This window comes from Astatotilapia calliptera, chromosome 18 (genome assembly GCF_964374335.1).
Source record: "Astatotilapia calliptera chromosome 18, fAstCal68.1, whole genome shotgun sequence".
Classification (NCBI taxonomy): Eukaryota; Metazoa; Chordata; class Actinopteri; order Cichliformes; family Cichlidae; genus Astatotilapia; species Astatotilapia calliptera.
In genome coordinates, this window is record NC_137439.1 from 28,875,463 (window position 1) to 28,894,484 (window position 19,022).

Consider the following 19,022-nt stretch of genomic DNA (forward strand, 5'->3'; position numbering starts at 1 on the left):
GTAACGAATAGTCCACGTAAGCCCCGCCCACCAGGAAGTATGAAACATAACACTGAGGTGCTTTCACTTTTAGCAATGTATGTAGCGAAGACAGAAAACGAATAATCCCGACAAGCCTCCGACACCTTTTGGATAACGAGGTAGGCATTAAATCTTCGAGTGCCTTCATGCTGAGGTTGATGGTTTATTCAAAGCAAACTCAACAGGAAGTGTTTAGACCCACAGTAGTGTGATGCTGGAAAAAGTTTGCATGTCACGCCTTCCTTCTTGCTCTTTCCACGCTCGCTGTCACTCGTATTTTTTATTTTCAGAGATGGAAGATGCAGAGGAAAGCCGGATGGAGGAGATGCTCATGTGTCCAGTGTGCCAGGACATATTCAAGGATCCTCGGCAGCTGCCCTGTGGACACAGCATGTGTATGACATGCCTGGAAGGCCTGATGGATCACTCCTCAGACGTCCCATTCAAGTGTCCAGACTGCAGGGCGCATTTTGGTCAGGTTGTTACTGTGCAGAAGAGCTACGCGCTGGCCAGCATCGCAGAGGACTTCAGGCTGAGCAGGAGGACCAGGGTGCCCACTAGATGCACTTTTTAGAATCTCAAATCTGTTTGGCAGTCTTAAAAAGTGTAAACAACTCTGCGGGACTGCAATACATCATTCTTCATGTCAATATCTGACATTTTCTCCCCAGGAAAAGCAGACAAAATGTGTGTACTGCGACTACTGCCCAGAGAAAAACATCTTGGCTGTCAAGACATGTACAAAGTGTGAGGTGTCGCTGTGCAAAGAGCACGTCAAGGACCACCAGAAGCTGCCAGTGTTCACTGGGCACCCTCTGGTGGGACCGCTGAGCGACCTCGCAGAGAGGAGGTGCCCACAGCATGAGGATGAGGTGCTGAGGTACTACTGCAAGTCATCCAGACGCTACATCTGCAGCATTTGCACACTGGAGGGCAAGCAGCTTAATGTGGCCACTGAGACCTCCACTGTCCTACGGAGACAACTTACCGTGAGTTTAATAACCATCTTGGACTCAATGTTGCACAATCAGGTTATCTTGATTCATTCATTGACCTCTTAAAATCCACCTGGTCACGGGCAACCAGTCTAGGGTTAGGGGTAGGATCATTTCAGCTGTACTGCTAAAATGAATGTATGAGACTAACAACTTCATATCTGCAAATATATCTGTTTAATATGTGAGTAAAACAAAATGAAAATCTGAATCGCAGCCTAAGACTGATTGCTATTTATAGATGTTAAGGCAATTTAAGGTAATATTGTGTGTGCATTTGACAGGAATACATGGACCAGCACTTTAAAACGCTCATGGATCAAATCACAGAATCCAGCAACACTGTAAGAAAACTGCAAGAAGACATTCATCATAACGTGAGTCCTGTTTCCTGACATCTTAATATCTCATTTCAAGGTGTTTACAGTTTGTTCCTGTGGCTAATGTCCTTTTCTTTGAACCCAGAAACAGAAAATGAACTCCATCAACGGTGTCACCATAGTCCTGCTCTTACTCTGGTTCATAGTTCTCTATTACGGTAATAGAACCCCGAGCCCCTTGTTCTTGTGTTTCTTTTGTGTCTATGTGTAAACTCACTCACGTCTGCCTTTTCTTTCTTTCAACCAGCCTACAACTTCTCTGTGGAGAACCAGACGCTGACAGAAGCGCTGGACGAGCAACAGAACCGCGTGCATGACATCTATTCCACGATCGCAGGTAAGGAGGGTTCAAGTGTCCATTTCACTGATGGAGTTATGCAGTGCAAATCTTTCTTTGTCAGCCCTGCATTGTTTGCTGGGTGCTAATCTAGACGCTACCCCTGCTTCCAGTCTTTATACTAAGCCAGGCTAACGTTCTTCTGAGTCTTTTTTATGTATCACACAGCAGCTTTCATATCCATCTCCTGGCAAGATAGTGAATACCGTATTTCTTAAAGTCAAAATGTTCATGTCTGTGTGGTAATGCAGGGCTGAACAAACCTTTTATCTGCTTTTTTGTAAACTATAATTACTAAACTCTAATTCTGTTCCACTCAGAAGTCTGAATAACATTTATGTATCCCTCCATAGAAAGTTTGGTTTATCATTCCATGAAAAGCTACAGACCTAAAGAAACAGAAGATCAAGGTAGGACTGGCATGAGGTTATTTTTTTTGGTAGCATTTGCGTGTGTGTGATTCTGTCTGTTAAGCTTGATAGCTTGAAAAGTTTTGAATGAATTCTGGTAAAGCTTTGCAGGGGTGTACAATTTGTTTGGCTTACATCCATCAAGGTTTTCAGGGTCAACTGATTTAATGGATGAAAACTGACAAAACGTGTTATAACTTAGAAACTGTTTTAAAATGTGGTGTGTATTCTCAAGATATATAAAGTACCATATAATGATTTAAAGTCATTCAATTCAGTTTCACTTATATGGTGCAAAATCACAACACCTGTCACATTTGACCTCTGACCTCACTTTTACATTTGCACTGTATTGCTTGTGTTGAGACAACTGTGAGTGTGGCAGAATTAGGAGAAACAAGAATATTGAGATTGAGTGATTGAAAGTAAGACTGCAACATTTATTGAACGGAAAACAAGATTGAGAATTAGGAAAAGCGCAGGTAGGTCATCTGGTGACCTCCTAATGGTTAGCTACGGTAGCTTTAGCTACAAAGCTAAGGTAATTGCTTTAAAGTCTTAATAGACTTTGATTTTGTCTTATTTGTTCTGTAAAGTGTTTTGAAAGGCACTTCTAAATAAAATGTATTATTATTATTTTAAAACTGGGGTAGCAACAAAACACTGTATGTAAATGTACTTATAGTCGTGTGTCTGTTTGTCAGGAGCTCTCATGTTGGACCTCAACACTGTCAATCACGTTCTTGGAGTGTCTGCTGATCTCAAAACAGCTGAGAGAGTGAACGCAAAGCTGGATTATCCCAACAGTAACAGCCGTTTCGATGAAGCCCCGCAGGTCCTCTCCTCCCAGTGCTTCTCCTCTGGTGTCCATGTCTGGGAGGTGGAGGCTGAGGGGCACTGGGACATTGCTGTATCCTACAAGAGCATCCAACGAAAGTGCAAGGAAACCAGCGCCTTCGGAAACAACACAGAGTCCTGGAGTCTTGTGCACAAAGGCAAAGGGAACCTGTTTGCCTGCCATAACAAAACCAAAACTCCTGTATCTCGTGCCTTGCAGAGCAGCCGAATAGCAGTGGTGGTTAATTTCGAGGAGGGCAGCATCTCATTCAGTGCTGTAGATTCCACCGTCACACAGCTGCATGAATTCAAGGCTGAACTGAGTCAGCCAGTGTGTCTGGGTTTGGGGCTTCATCACGTGGATCCACCCAGCCGAGTGTCCATTGTCAAAGCTTCCTGAATAATACCGCACACTGTCCCAACATTCAGACAACACTGTGTGCACACTGCCTCAAGTTCAGTGGCCTGAACCAAAGAGAAGATGCTTCAAAGCCAAATCACACCTCAGGAATTTATTTTTATATTGTGAAGCTTTATATGACATGCAAAGTGTGTTAAATACTTGATTTTCTGGTTGTAGATACTTATTTTTAATATAAATCTTCTTACAAGTCTTGAATAGCTTCCAGATATACAAATTGTAAGAATTTTAACATCTGACAATTCATCGTGCCACTTTTGCAACAAATATGCACCTTAACCCCGTCAGTTTTATTTAAGTACTGGATTATCGCTATATTTAAAAATACACTAAATTAAAGCAAAAATAGCTGCAAGAATATGATTTAAAACCTTTGAACTGATTACTTGTAAAATGCAGTTTGATCCATATCTGAGAGATATATGGGAACCAGAATAGATGACTTCTGAGACAACTGCAAGAAATCCATAAGTTTCGATCTCAGCTTTCCTTCTCTTCACGTCAAACGTGAGCTGACACATTTGACGTGGCTGAACATGCACGATGAAGAGTTTGCAGCTTTTTTGAGAAAATGAGCTCAGAACAACCTGAATCTGTAACCTTTTCTGAATAAAAGCCATGACAGGATAACTGTGAAAGCCAAAATGTAGTTTTGTCTCGGCACAATTAGATCAGAGTGAAAAGTCAATAAATTCACTTGGCATTTAAAGATTTGCCAACACAAGCTAGAACAGTCAAGTTAGGGCAACAGCACCAAAAACTGCATGTGTGTCTAAGTCAGCTGTGTATTTTTGCCTGCTCCCTTTAGGGGTCGCCACAGCAGATCACCTGCCTCCATCTCACCCTTTCCCTAGCATCCTTACCTGCCACACCACATCCATGAAGCTCCTCTGAGGTCTTCCTCTTTTCCTCCTGCCCTGCAGCCATGGTGTGTAATTTACAAGCAGGAGAGTTAAAAAGCCTTTGTAAGCTGGCATTGGGGGAAAAGATGGACAGAAACAGAAGTTTGAGCAATTTGTCTCATTTATTAACAAAACATGGAGGTTGAGCATTCTTGAACAACTGTCTGATTATTTTTGAAGAAAAAGGCAACAATCAGTCTGGCAGGCCTCCGTACAAAACAGGTTATTACAGTGATACAAACGTTCTCTGCTAACAAAACAAGAGTCCATTCAGTTACAGTTTCTCTCTCTTCATACAAAAGGAATTAACACTTAAAAATGCCAAACCATTGATTTTAAACCTTGATGTAGAAAATCAGTGAGCACCGAACGAGTTGCTTTTGTCCTCTTTTGATCGTCAACAACTTGTAATAAACAACTAGAAACTAAGAGAGAGAATATTATTGTCTTGATCATATCTCACACTAGCTGCCGTAAGGCCCCTTGGTGCCTCACTAAAAATGGCACACATACTCATATCATTACACATTTATCTACACTGCATACATGCCTTTAGTAACAAGGTTAACACTACTGGGCTGTTCCATTACAGCAATACCAGCTGTCCTGAAAAACAACTGTGTTTCGTGTACAAATCGTGAAATGTATTTCTCTAACGCACCAGTTCTGCATCCACCCTACAGCTATCAACACATTCCTTGCGAAAACGAAGAAGTCTGTTGATGTGATGGACCGCAGCAGCTGTGTTACTTCACTGTTCCCATGTTCTGATTCTTTATGGAGCACCACGCCCTAAATACATCTCTGAAAGACAGAAAATATCATGTAAAAGAAAGTTTCTCTACATGTTGCTGAAAACAAAACAACTTCAGCTTTCACCTCTACACACCTGCAGTGAGTGGCCACACATTCATTACTGCAGTATTCTTTGTCCCAGTCTTCACTCTCTACTGCTGGGTTGTTGCAGCCTGCCCTTACGCACACAGTCTTCACTGCAGCGGTGTCCCGCGACGCACTCACCTCCATCTCCTGAAGAAAAAAGGGATTAATATCAGCAGATTTTACACAAGTCTAGGTTTGCCGCAGCTGTTTTTTCTCCATGTTACAATATGTTAAAATCAGAAGTGAGAATATATCTTTAATTTTGTTAGTTTTATTAAGAAAACTCTTGTGTCAAAGTCAGCAAACTCGCTGATATACACTACCAGTCAAAAGTTCTCATTTAATGGTTTTTCTTTCTTTTCATGACTATTTACATTGTACATTCTCTCTGAAGGCATCAAAAACTATGAATGAACACATAGGATGCTGTGGTAGCCATGCTGGTCTAGTTTTGAATAAATCCCCAACAAAGCACCCCCACACCATCACACCTCCTCCTCCATGCTTCACAGTGGAAACCATGAAGTATGGAGACCATCCATTCACCTTTTCTGTATCGTGGGCAGAACCAATGATCTCAGATTTGGACTCATCAGACCAAAGCACAGATTCCCACTGGTCAAATGCCCATCCCTTGTGTTTCTTGGCCCAAACAAATCCCGTCTGCTTGTTGCTTTTCCTTAATAGTGGTTTCTTAGCAGCTGTCTGATCATAAAGGCCTGATTTGCGCAGTCTCCTCTGAACAGTTGATGTAGAGATGTGCCTGCTACTGGAGCTCTGTGTGCCATTTATCTGGGCTCTAATCTGAGGATGTTAACTTCACTGGCTGGTGACTTGGATGAATTTATCCTCAGCAGCAGAGGTGACTCTTGCTATTCCTTTCCTGGGACGGTCCTCATGTGAGCCAGTTTCGTCATAGCGCTTGATGGTTTTTGTGCCCATTCGTAGTTTTAGCAATTTTCCAGACTGACTGACCTTCAGTTCTAAAACTAATGGTGTACTGTTGTTTCTCTTTACTTAGCTGGTTGTTTTTTGCCATGATATGAATTCTAACAGTTGTCAAATAGTGCTGTCAGCTGTGTACTAAACTGACTTCTGCACAACACAACTGATGGTCTCAACCCCATTAAGAAGGCAAGAAACTCCACAAATGAACCCTGATAAGGATCACCTGTGAAGTGAAAACCATCTCAGGTGACTACATCATGAAACTCATCGAGTTGGTTTTTAAGAAATATAAAATATAAGACATATTTAGAGTTATCATTTTTTCTTGCTTCATAATTCCATATATCTTGCTTCATACATTTGATGTAGATACACACACCCCCGACCAATTTTATGAAATTACTCAAGCAATGCAAATCTGCATAGACTGATAAATCAAACAGGAATTTGTACTTTCCCCAAGTTGTGTATGTTATATTACAGAGGAGGTGAAAATCAGCAAACAGTTGTTGAACAGTCTTCCACTGTTCTTCTCCAAATATGGAGGGGAACGCTCCATTATTTACATTTTTCATTCATTCATTTAAAAATATGTCCAACTCAATTTCTGTGTGAAACACTCTGTGGAGTTTTAATTATTTTTGGAATTCCCTGCATTTTGTCGGGTATTTCCATCAATTTGTAATAATAATAATAATAATAATAATAATGGATATTTAATCAGAGTAAAAAAGGGCAAAAACCTATGATGAAATCTCTGCTGTCTGCTGAAACAATAGGCAGAATAAATGATTGTTAGAATATTTGATATTAAAACATTAATTACAGTATTTGTTCTTCATTGGAATGAACTATACTCACTGAAGGGATATTATACCCTTAAAAAACTGAAACATACCTGTTAATTAAATCAACACAATTAGTCAGATGTGCTAACACCTGTAAAAGAGGATAAACCCCAAGTTTACTGAACCTTAAAAAGATCTAGCTTTACCTCTTCTGAAGGCAGCACTTCTGTAACATCGTCGTCGTCATCGTCGTCTGCATGGCCTGACGTCTCAGCAGAATCGTCTTCTTGCAGCAGTGACACGACAGGTGGAGCCTGGGCAGGTGTGGTTTCAGTAGATGATGAGGCTGCTGTGCTAGGGACAATAATTGGCAGCGCCTGTTTTCCCTGAATGGGGGCAGGAACAATTTTTATCTGAAGTGGAGGAGGCGGTGTAGCTGTGACGGACACAGGGTGGCCTGGTGTTCCCTCGCGGGGTTTGGCCTGTAAAGGTGGGGGCGCTGGTGCCATCTGCTGGAGCCGAGGTGGAGGCGGGGCATTCTGCATCTGCAGCAATGGAGGCGGCTGACGCGAGGCGTTCGATACCACGAGGGTAGGCTGCAAGGCACGGACCCCTCCAGGCAACACGGTCACCACCTGCCCGCCTCCCTGCAGAATGTGCTTGGGGATTATGATCTTGGTGATGGTCTGGGTCGGAGCGACTGAAGCTGCTGGAGCAGAAACTTTGTTTGCCCCCGTGCGGGAACGTGTGGTCACCTCTGGGACGTCCAGGATGATGTTGGAGGCACAGATGTTAGTAATGGTGTTCTCTTCCATGGTGCTGTTTGCCACACGGGTTCCCTGGTGACCAGCAGAGGGAAGGGCAGCAGGAGTCGAGTTAACCACAGGTGGAGGTGGCGAGGGGGCAGTTTCCATCTCCTCGGTAACAGGCTAGAATGAGGCCATATTAAATGCACGAGAAAAGTAAGTCCCAAGAAGCACAGCAATGGACTGGTTTTCTTTCAGAGACAACATGACGTTACCTGTGAGAGCTGGTTGGCTCTGTAAGCTGCGAGCGCTTTCAAATACTCTTTTTTGGCTGCTTCTGTCTTTCTCTTGTACACCTTATAAAAAAGAAAAAGAAGTTTGCTTGTGTTATATTGATGCATTTTTTCCTAAATTATTATAATAAATGCTGACATGCTAAAAAGGAGTCATTTTAAAAGGGGGATTCTACATATTCCTTCTTTGTTTGTCAGTGAAGGCATAACTATACGCAAACACCTGTTTCTGTTCCTCAGCCAGGCTGTCCCACATGGAGGCCACGATCTTCGACACCTCCCCGAAAGAAGCATTGGGGTTCTGGCCTTTAATCGCTGCCTGGGTGTCTCTGAAGAAGAGTGCGTACGCTGAAACCGGCTTTTGTGGCTCATTGGGGTCTTTCTTCTTCCTTCCTTTTTTCGCTCCAGCAACCACATTCGCTGATGCTAGTGTGGCAGGTTTACCCCCACCCCTCCGGGCTGTTCCAGGAGAAATGGATGATGGAAGAGCCAGGTGAGACGAAATGTTGGGGAGACCAGAGGAAGAGGAGAGAGACAATGGAGAGTCCACCAGAACACTCTTCTGAGAAGGGAGAGATTCAGTTGGTGAGATGGGAGAGCAGGCATTAGCTTCATCATCTCCAACACAGCAGTGACTGTTATTCACAGTGCAGGTAAAGTTTTCCACCTTCTCTCAATTTCTTCTATTTTCTTCATGTAACTCTTACTATATGTACGGTGTCAGATGTTCAAAGAAATTAAGCGATAAATGTATGTCAAGAAAAAAAACGTACATCACTGAAGCTAAGGAGTAATTGCCAGCCCCCAAACTTATGAGCAAAATGTGGCACATTAAGCATCAACAACAGCAATCAAATGCTTTCAATAACTACAGATCGGTCTGACATTGTTACTCTTCTTTGCATGATCGCATTATTGAAGCCACATTGGAGAGTCTGTCAGTCTGAGCTGCTCTTCTCAGGTCAGAAGCTAACTGTAGGTATTGTTCCTGTGTGAAACCAGTATATAAATAATTAATTTAGCATTACCTATTATTTTCAATCTTAAAGAAAATCAGATGGAGTTTGTTCAGGTTAAAAGTAAATTGGAAAAAATATATATTAGTCACGTTTAAGAAGATTTGATTTCCATTAAAACACAACTTTCCACAACATCCTCCTGAGAACCAAGGAAAAAAAGAATATTCCCATTGAACTTTTTTTTGTGATTTCCTTCCTCTTTGGTGCTGAAAGAGGCCCCCCAAACATATGACATACCAATGGAAGCCCAGGATGTCCTCTACTTAGTATATCAGGACTTAAATGGGGGCTGAAATAAATATGGACCAAAAAACCGAGGAGATAAATGATTGGGCTGGTTCTCAGGAGGATATAACAAGCCTCTCTGGCAGATGAACTTCTCTTACGTACGGTCTTTTTGCAAAGTTGTGAAGCCATAGCATCATTAAAAGGTGATCGGTTCATTCCAAGAATGGTCCTGAAGCAGTACTGATTATAATTGTTTATGTTACCAACAGGCCAAGATCACATTTTGCACCCCCTTCTTATCCTGGAGTGCTACTAGCAACATCTGCTTCTGGAAACAGATGAATCAAGTGCTAGGCCGGCCTGGGTGTTTTTATTCTAGCTGCAACCAATTATCTCAACATCTTTTTGTTTATTAGGACTTATTAATGGGACACTTTTTGTTCTTTTAAACTGGACGCAGTGTTTACTCAAGTTACCTTGTTTGATTTTGTGTTAACATAACCACAAAATTTTATATGTTTACTTCACTGTAAAAGTTGGATTATAACTAATATGCAAATAGTTTGTAATCTAAACTACAGTTCCAATACTACGTTGAAAAACGATCCAGGTGTTTCTTATTACCTTGAAGTCATCCATGTCCTCGTCCTGTAAGGAACCTGCTGGGGATGGTGTTGCTGACAGAGGCTGCTTGGGCGCCTCTGAAGGGTGGCCAATGTTTTCACCTCCCAGGCCCAGTGAAAGCTCAGACTGGTTAATAGTAGTAAGGTGACCACTTCCCAAAAGACTATGACCAATGTCACAGAGCTGAACATCAATGGTCATGGGGGAAGAACTGCTGAAATGAGAACCACCAGAGTTGCCCAGTTCCTGTGGAGACACAAAATACAAACTGTAAATAAACCTTTACAGCCCTCAACAAACAGTATCGTGTGTGCGAGTCCACAGGTGAGGTACTTACCAGGGCTGAAGAGCTCAGCAGGGCTCCTCCTCCTGACTGGCCCATTCCCCCGAGGCTCTGCTGCTCCAGGCCTTGAGAACCAGAGTTTACAAAGGTGGAAGCAAAGGAAGGGTCATTGGCTTCTACCACAAGGTTGCTAACAAGGCTACGGGAGCCCGAAGGTCCCCCGGTTCCCTCTGACAGCTCAAAGTGGGCCACCGCATCACTGATACCCAGCGATGGATCTGGATCAAGGGAAATCGGGGGGATCTCGAAAACTTCATCCCCCAGACTAGGAGTATGAAATGTCTGCTGTATGTGCAGGAGAAGAGGTAATGAGTTAGTAACTAATGGACTGACGAAGGTTCGGTATAAGCAAAACGTGTGACACTGTACCATCATGCAGTTTCATGCAACCCACTCACCTCTGAAGACAAAAAGGGGTGTCCTGCTCCACTGATGGTGAGATAACTGTCACTGCCTTCCGAAAACTTAAAAAACAAACAAGCCAAAAAAAACCCCACAGATAGTTAGCTGTAAACTGCCGGTTCGATACCGTTAGTCTAAGAGACCTTTCATAAAAACACCGGTGTCGGTGAGTTACCTTATTTCCTTGGGAGTATCCACCATATGCTTGGGAGTCCAAAAACTCTGAGTCAACATTTTGAGCACAACCATCCGAGAGCTCAGAGTAGAAATTGAGATCCATTGTGAAATAAATTATTAGGTAAGACTACCCCACACACTGTTCAATTTGTTTAAAATGGGATATTTTTTTAAACACACACCAATTTAGAGCAGCTACGCGTGTAGTAACTAAAGGTGCTAGTCGCTAGCTAGCTAAACACTGCTGACTACCATCACGTTGAGTTCGAAGAGATGTACCTTCGTCGTGAAGCTCGGGGGAAACTAGGATAAGGGGAGTGATTCAAAGTTCATAGGAACCAAAAACTCGCATATTAGTTAAATATTATGTGTTATATTATAGCCTCGCAAGGCAGAGTTTACCGGAGGCCCAAAACACACCCATTCAAACACCGGAGACCTACTGCTACTGCTGTGACTAGCGCCCCCTCCTAACCGACAGCAGTATGTCGTGCTAGATTCACGGGCCGTGGGAAAAATTGTAACTGTCACGTGTAGCGGTGCCTGTGTTCTGTTTTGTTTTGTTGCAATCTGACAGCTATGAACGAATACCACATGAGCTTGTTTAGAAAACGAAAGAACAGGTGTTTCGCTTTTTTTGTTCTGCGTATAGATTTTTTTGGTCTAGAGGAAAGCACTCAAATGTCCAATGAGTCTTTAACCATACCTCACACCCGATGTCCCTAATCAGACTATTCCAATATAAAAATGATATATCAGGATTATTATAAGGTAGTATTTTGTAGGTATTACATGTAGTGATTTAAAATTAGTTCAAAAGTCACTTCCAAACAACCAGTGATCCCCTTCATTAACTAGTTCAGTGCTTGTTTGCTTTCATTTTATTGGCTCGGTTGTAATATTCATGAGCCCTTTATTTCATCTTATTTTTTAGAAATGCAATTGTCTGCTCTAAACACAAAACCTACATTTACTGTCTTGGTGCTATTGCTCATCTTTAATTCTTTGTGAATATCAATATACTTCTCAATTCTAGCCTACTTATAAAACTATGGTACATATCCCAACATAATGGACAGTAACAGCAATTTGAGAAATGCAGGAAGTTTTAATCACCCCTCACCTATTTTGTAGTTTTTCCTCAAAGTCAGTAGCAACAACTTGAAAGATCCCCATTAACCACTTTAAACATTACTGACGTTTGCTAAACTTATGTGATTTCTATATGCAAAAAAATATGTCCTTAAAGCAGCTAATCAAATTTGGATATTTGCTTGATTCCAAGTTCTTTTATGGTGGTGTGAGTCATAGAGGTGGGAATCACCAGACAGCCCACAATATGATATCACAACATGTAACTCAGGATACAATATCGCAGTTGTTAACATTTTGCAATATGCCAAGTGTTGCGCTAACATATATTGCAATCTATCACTTTTTTTGAAATTGCAAATTATGTCCTCAAAGTTAAACTTTGTCAGTATCTATTTTATCCACTAGGATAAATTTCAGTTATTTTTTTGACTGTCAAATGTTCCAACACTGTCACTAAAACCGGCCATAAACGTTGCCATAAGCCAGAGTCAGCCTGCAGTTAGAGCGGCAATTACATGCAATCTGTTTCTGATAATACAACAATTAACTGTGAGAAATCAAGGAAATATTACAGTTGTCTAAATAGACAGAAATTTACATTTAACCACTACATTTGTACTCAGCAACCTTCCTGTTTTATAGAAATATAACCAGTGAGTTGAGTTCCCTTGAGTTGTCCTTGTTGACAAAGACTCATTCAGACTGATGGCAACACGTTGGCAATCAGTCTGCATTTATCAAATCAAACAGTAATTATGTGCAATCCTTTAACAATCTGAGTGTGACAGTAGCCAGTGCAAATCACACTGTGACCGTTTGCATAAACGTTGCATCCGATCAGGCGACATGAGGCCTCGTTTGTAATGTTCCCAGAGTATTTTAATGTATTTTACAAAACATTACCGTATTGATACAATATTACGATACCACGCTGTATTGACTCTTTTCCCTTCCACCAGTGAATAGTATGTACGATCACGCTACGGGGACCAAAAAAAAAAAACCCCAACTTAACCATTAATCTCTCTTTCCACCACTATCAGCATTTACTGAATGCAATTATTCCCCTTTTAGCGAAGGATTTTAATGAACCAATTTTATCAAATCCGAGTTATTTCTCAGGCTTCCTGTCCCAACTTAAGGATTTCCTCACGCTGCTCTGTTATGTAAACCTTAATCGCAGCCCAATCCTCAGGAACACCTGTATCCTAAAAACACACTAAGCTCAAGTTGCACCAAATATAGTGTTTGCACATCCGTGTTACATCATTATTTTCACACATTTAGCCTCGAGACAGAGTAAACTTCACAATAAATACTACTTTAGTTTCCAATATAGCTTAATAACTGCATAACATATCTCGGTTCAGGGGAAACGGGAATAATTGGAGCTCTTATACATCATCGTCTGCTGTAATCAGGGCATGACTATTAAACAGGAGGACATTATGTGTACAGACAGCAAACTTCCTTATTGCTTCAGCTGAGTGGAAATCGCAATAACACACACAAACGTGCTTTCACTGTAGATTGCTGTTATTCATATCACAGATACAGTCAGGTCATAAAACAAGAATAGTAACTCAATGCCGTCATCTTTGCACCATAGTACACAATTGACCAGCTCTACATTGTACAATACACCCATCCTCCTATTACGTTTCAGTAACTAATAACGCCACTTTCCCCTCTCCCTCCCTCCCTCTCTACCCCTAACCCTCCCATAGAGTGAAAACACTAACAGTACATCCATAAACTGGATCCCCTTTAAAGTTCACAGACTCGTTTGGACAAAACGAGACCCAGGGGAGATTGTGGGATCTGGCTCTGCTCAGTACACGTCCAGTTTCATGTAGCGCTAGAGGACCAGCTTTGAGGTTCTTAGATAAGAAAAGTGTATCTGTACAGCAGGGGTCCCCTTTTGGTCACGGCTGGGAATGTGATGGGAATTCGTAGGTTTTAGAAGGAAGTAGAGGACAAGGACCAGTTGACAGGTAAGAAAGCTCAGCTTTTTGCCGTTTTATCAGAGGTTAGAGAGGAAGATTGAGGAGAATAAGGACCAGACACGATTGTGAGGGGGGGAAAAAAAACCAAACAAACAAAAAATAAATTGAAGGGTGCAAATCTGCTCCTCACATGGAAAAAAAAAATCCTATGTAAAACAAATGAAAAGATGTAGCAACAAATAAACCCTGAAACAAATTCATCCATAATTTGATACATAATGATAAAAATAAATGATTAGGAATAACATGATTTGTTTTGGAAAAGGGGACTAAGTCAGATGTGTTTGGAGAGGAGGGTTCAGTCAATCCTCTGAGCTTGATGAGGAGTCAGAGTCTTTCTGTGCTATGATAACATCGTCCAATAGCGCTTCCTGATCCGAGCTGTCATAGTCCCCCTGTGAAAGGCTGTCTCCTCCTTCCATTTTAACATCAAAGTCTGGACTGGTGAGGAAGTGATGAGAGGACTCCAGGTCCTCCTCGTCCATCATGTAGGCTCCATCTGACACCAGAGTCTCCTCTTCAACTCCGTCCAGGTTGGGGTCATCGGGGGTAGGCTCTGGAGTGTGGTGATGGTGGTGGTGGTGGTGGTGGTGATGGTGGTGATGATGACGGCGACGGCTTTTCTTCGGGATCTCCGAGTGCTCCGTTAGCAGTCGGTGGAACAGGGTCTCCGGCAGAAAGCCCTGTGAGAAAAAGCAAAGAATCAATATTATCTGAATTAATATGAATAATTCATCGAGTCGGCACAAAAATCAGAGTGAAAAATGATCTGATTCATTGAAATTTATCATACAACTGTTGTGAGAGGCAATTTACTGCCATCTGGGTCATCATCTGACGCCGTCATTTGTGCTTAATTATAGCATCAAGATCATTTTAAGCACAGCACCGCTGCGAGTGTGGTGCAAAAGCTTTGGCTTTGTCCTGAAGGTGGTCAGCAAAATCAAATGTGCATGCTTTAGCCTTAGACTGCTTTATTTCCGACAAGCTGTGCCTGTGATGCTAGTAGATGACTCGCACTCTCTGGTTTTCTCATTTGCAGTGCTCTTCATAGGTTACATTTGTTATTACTCTAACAAAATGACTGAATTCATCTTCATAAATTGGCACAATGAGCACAGAGCTTTCCACCTCCATTGGTGCCTCTTTGCAATTGCAGCGTCACAATTGCGCCCTACTTTGTTATGAATAATTAATAATGACGTCGACCCAATGAAGTATTAGAATTATCAATAAAGATGTAATCTAATCACAAGAGTCATGTAAAATTATAGCATCTTTAATACATACAGAATTCCGAACAGTTTCGGACCACTCCGGTGCTACAGCGTTGTCGGGATTCTCCTCCAGATATTCTCTCAGTTCTTGCAACATTGGACAGAAAGCAGCTCCAACCTACAGAGAAACATTTGCATGCTTGTTAGCGAGGGGCATCATAAAGCCTAAACGTAAACATCACCAGTCTACGCTTGTGTGCAACTGCGCCCCACCTTCTTCCCTGTCCTCATGTTGATGAGTTTGACCTTCTCATTGCCTGTGATGGCTTTATCTGCCCTCCTCCTTCTCTTCCTCTTGCTCCGGTTCACAAGAAGCTGAAGAAACAAGATATGATGAAGCATAGTCCCGTACCCGTTTCGCCACAAACTGTCACCAGGGTTTGTTTATGAACCAGGACATGAATAAGAGTCATGAATTTACCTCCAGCATGTCTCCCTCCACTTCATAATCTGGGTTTTCCTTCAGCCACGTGGGCGGGTCCCTGCGACGAGGCATCCGCTCCAACGGATCGTGGAGTCCATCCATGTCAGAAAACTAAAAAGAAAGGAAGAGATATGATGATAAGATTATGAAGTGATATCAAACACTGCTTGGTTTCTGTTGCAGAGGAACATGTAAACCTGACTCTTGTACCTCTTGGTCCTTGCGCTTCTTCCGGCCACTGGCTTCTCCTCCTGACCCATTGGGCATCAAGGCCTGCTTGGAGAATGTGAGCTTCAGGCCCTCCTCCTGGCAGAGTGAGAGGAGGTGGTTTGTATTTTTAAACACAGACTACACATCACAGTCAACAATATTTTAGCAACTTGCATTAACAGTCAACAGACTGCTTCAGGTAAGCTGAACAGAATTTGCCGGTGTACCCCTACAACAATTCTAATGTCTCAACCTTATTCTCACCTTGAGGAGTTTTACAGTAAATTCGCCATCTTCTCCATCTGCCCCTGGGACGGCAGGCATGATGGGGGGTTTACGCATCACCCGTGTGTAAGCCATCTCATCTCCCACCAGCTCCGAGTTCGGGTTGAGCTGAGCTTCAGACACGTAACGCCGGCCCGAGGGCCACTGACCGGTCAGCACGAGGGTGCACAAACTGTCCAGGCGGTTGATCAACACACGGTCCTGAAACAAAAATAATCCCATGAGTGAGTCTTTTACCGTGACAAAACCCCACACATGTATGGATTAAGCGGGCATAAATTACCTTGGGCCAGTCAACTCTGAGGGGATCAGGAGGAGGAATGCCATCCTGAGACGTAGTCATGGAGAGTAAACTATTATCTTCATCCACATCGCACACCTTCATTCCTGTATAGATTGAAAAGAGTAACTTAGCACACAGGTCATTTCTATCTCCCGCCCCACTCAGCATTTTTTCTTTTAACTACCAGCTCACCTCCTTCTACCTCCGCCTCACTCTCTCCACTATCATCGCTGCTACTCGATCGATCTGAGGACGACGAGCCCGAATCAGAGTCTGAATCCGAGTCAGACGCTCCCTCCCCCTTCCTTCCCCCTTCCGTTTTCTCTCCCCGCACCTTGCTCCTCTTGAAGCTCCAGCCCTGACCTCGCATTTTGCCGTCATGGTGACTCAAGGGCGTACTCTGCAATCCAGCGGCGATTTCACCTGCGAGCAACCCAATATTCTCATCGGTTCCCTCCTCTTTCACCCCAAGCATGTGCTCCTCAGTCTTGGGCTGGCTGAGTGTCATGATGGGTGGTGCCTGGGGTGGTGGAGGTGGAGGAGGAGGGGGAGGTGGAGGAGGTGGGGCCTGCTGGTTCTGGATGAACTCATCACGGGCCTGGCTGAAAGTGAACTGTGGGTCTGCGAAGATGGAGAGCTCAGTGCGGCTGACGCCGTGCAGTGATGCGCCCAGCATTAGCTGGCGATCGTGCTCTGGAATATTCCACCAAGCAGGGAGCTCGGAGGTGGATGGAGCCAGAGCGAGACGTTCCTCCAGGCAGGGGTGGGGGAGGACTCGCTCACGAAGGCGACGCAGGAGGCTGATACGGTAAAGAGTACGGGAAGCGCGTTCTTCAGTGATGGGAGCCACAGTCTGGGTAACCTCTGCTGGATCTGAATAAGGTGAGCGTGAAATATGTTAAATCATGTGGTAGATATAGTAGGACACTGACTACAACATACGGGGGGGGGGGGGAAGAAGAAGCCAAGCATCAATCAATTAGTAATTACCTTCACGGCCTGGACGCAGGTGGCACACCCTCCGGCACATGGCGACAAAGGAACGGAAGTATCGACTGAGGCTCTCATCGGTTTTTTTATCTAGACGGGCAAAAGTACGGAAACGGGTCCAGTCAAATTCTGGCTCTCCTCCTTCAGGAAGACCGGGCTCCTTTTTGATCTTCTCCACACCGAAAGTTGACACCACGCGGTAGAAATCACATTCTTCCCTACGTGTCCACCTGGAAGAAACAGAAGAGAAAGGGGTCAGAATGAGGACGGTATTTTGTATAACTGATTCTGAACTAAAATGGAAAATACTTAAATCTCTTTACGTGTTTATAATGTGACATGGTAACTCAGCATTTCACCTGTAAAAGGTAATATTTCCAAAATCTTAAGCAAGATTTACAAAATAGTGATTTGGTGGGATTAAAGCTTTTACTACTGTGTGTTGAGACAGTAATATAGCAGAAGTATACCTTTGCTGTCGCTCCTGCCGTGCAATCTCCTTCAGCTTGCTGGCCTGTTCGCACCGCCTGCGCCTGCGGTCACCCTTCGCTTCGGCTTCAATCTTCAGCTGCTCTTGTCTGTAGCTGCGCTGGTAAGCTGTGATCAACCGCCGCAGCCGTGCTGTGAGCGATGAGCTTGAGGGCCATTCGCAGACACCGCTATGGCTAGCTGAATTTTCTATGATCACTGGTGGAGGTGCCTTATCTTCCACAGAAATCTCCTCGTCCACATTCATGGACTGGAGGACAAAATAAAAATTTGTTAGTGCTATCATCCAAATCTATGACATTAGAACAGTGCTGCCACATCCAAATGTGATGGGTCTGATATGTACCTCCTCAAAAAGATCTTTGGTGTGTCTTGATGCAGGCTTAAATTCTGGGTCTTCTGAGTACTTATCATAGTCACCCCTGCATTTAAAAAAACAACAACAAAAAAACAAAAAGAAGGAAAAAGTAAACAATGCAATTATGCAGTAATCTAATTTAACTTAAACACAGACATTTGAAACTTTCAAAACTGACAGAAATGTGAAACTGTAAAAGCTCACAGTTAATTTGAAAATCTGCTACAAATCTATAAGCAAATAACTTCTAAAATCGGCCCAGTTTGCCAACGACACTCACTCGTCTCCCAGTTCAGCATCACCAGTGTGCTGCTCGGCATCAATGGCCTTGTCATCAGGCCGGCCGACTCTCTCCAGGAAGCAGAGGCAAGGATCAGCGCGCATGGTCGTGTACATCTCATAACCTAAGAGCAGGGAAAAGTCGAGGCTGTTAAACGCTAAATCTTTGACCACCAACACAGAGCAAGAACTGAGCCTGTCTTTAAACCACAATAAGATCCTCACACTGAACCCACCGTGCTTGAATACACCAGCCAGCAGTGAGCGGTCTGCGTCAGAGTCCCACCATCCTGCGGGCACCTCTTGCTGCTCCATCTCAGGCATCCAGATATCAACATCCCTGTGAAGAAAAAGAAAACAATGTATGATATATGGCCAGGACTGGCTGCTGTTTGTGTGCGCACTTGTCTATATATATATATTAGATACCTGATATCAGCTCCTTTCAGGACAGAATCAGAATGTTCACCAATAACTTCCTGTTTCAGGTAGTATAGCATACGCACCCTCAGCAACACCCTGACATGGGAGAATAGAGGTTTATATCCATGGTGAATAATCTATACAAATATA

At 43.1% G+C, this 19,022-nt stretch overlaps 3 protein-coding genes and 1 long non-coding RNA gene across 6 annotated transcripts in view; 2 read left to right on the top strand and 2 right to left on the bottom strand.

Moving 5' to 3' along the window:
* LOC113009921 (E3 ubiquitin/ISG15 ligase TRIM25-like) lies at nt 1–4,732 on the top strand. The gene is made up of 8 exons (XM_026148579.2): nt 1–140; nt 312–571; nt 693–1,010; nt 1,301–1,393; nt 1,482–1,554; nt 1,644–1,733; nt 2,087–2,143; nt 2,848–4,732. The coding sequence occupies exons 2-8, from the start codon at nt 314–316 to the stop codon at nt 3,378–3,380; spliced, it is 1,422 nt and encodes a 473-aa protein (XP_026004364.1). The 5' UTR covers nt 1–140; nt 312–313; the 3' UTR covers nt 3,381–4,732.
* Nucleotides 4,407–11,206, bottom strand: tox4a (TOX high mobility group box family member 4 a). 2 transcript variants are annotated; one of them, XM_026148577.2, is made up of 9 exons: nt 10,752–11,206; nt 10,573–10,638; nt 10,169–10,459; nt 9,832–10,077; nt 8,184–8,522; nt 7,943–8,023; nt 7,128–7,850; nt 5,193–5,332; nt 4,407–5,107 (listed from the first exon to the last, which is right to left on the bottom strand). In XM_026148577.2, the coding sequence occupies exons 1-9, from the start codon at nt 10,854–10,856 to the stop codon at nt 5,050–5,052; spliced, it is 2,049 nt and encodes a 682-aa protein (XP_026004362.1). In that variant the 5' UTR covers nt 10,857–11,206; the 3' UTR covers nt 4,407–5,049. The 2 variants fall into 2 exon arrangements, with proteins under 2 accessions (XP_026004362.1, XP_026004363.1); XM_026148578.2 differs by having other exon boundaries at nt 10,169–10,456; nt 10,752–11,197.
* LOC145422049 (uncharacterized) overlaps nt 10,356–19,022 on the top strand; it is a 12,136-nt gene continuing 3,469 nt past the window's right edge. The window contains exon 1 of the long non-coding RNA XR_013903432.1: nt 10,356–10,479. This is a non-coding gene — a long non-coding RNA (uncharacterized LOC145422049). The remainder of the gene's footprint in view (nt 10,480–19,022) is intronic.
* Nucleotides 13,367–19,022, bottom strand: part of chd8 (chromodomain helicase DNA binding protein 8) — an 18,508-nt gene continuing 12,852 nt past the window's right edge. For both annotated transcript variants that reach the window (XM_026148576.2, XM_026148574.2), the window contains exons 26-39: nt 18,879–18,968; nt 18,686–18,789; nt 18,451–18,574; nt 18,159–18,234; nt 17,794–18,062; nt 17,324–17,553; nt 16,526–17,206; nt 16,334–16,437; nt 16,030–16,251; nt 15,766–15,861; nt 15,553–15,666; nt 15,345–15,446; nt 15,145–15,249; nt 13,367–14,537 (exon numbers count right to left, since the gene is read on the bottom strand). In XM_026148576.2, the coding sequence (XP_026004361.1) occupies nt 14,157–14,537; nt 15,145–15,249; nt 15,345–15,446; nt 15,553–15,666; nt 15,766–15,861; nt 16,030–16,251; nt 16,334–16,437; nt 16,526–17,206; nt 17,324–17,553; nt 17,794–18,062; nt 18,159–18,234; nt 18,451–18,574; nt 18,686–18,789; nt 18,879–18,968 (2,698 nt within the window). In that variant the 3' untranslated portion in view covers nt 13,367–14,156. The remainder of the gene's footprint in view (nt 14,538–15,144; nt 15,250–15,344; nt 15,447–15,552; nt 15,667–15,765; nt 15,862–16,029; nt 16,252–16,333; nt 16,438–16,525; nt 17,207–17,323; nt 17,554–17,793; nt 18,063–18,158; nt 18,235–18,450; nt 18,575–18,685; nt 18,790–18,878; nt 18,969–19,022) is intronic.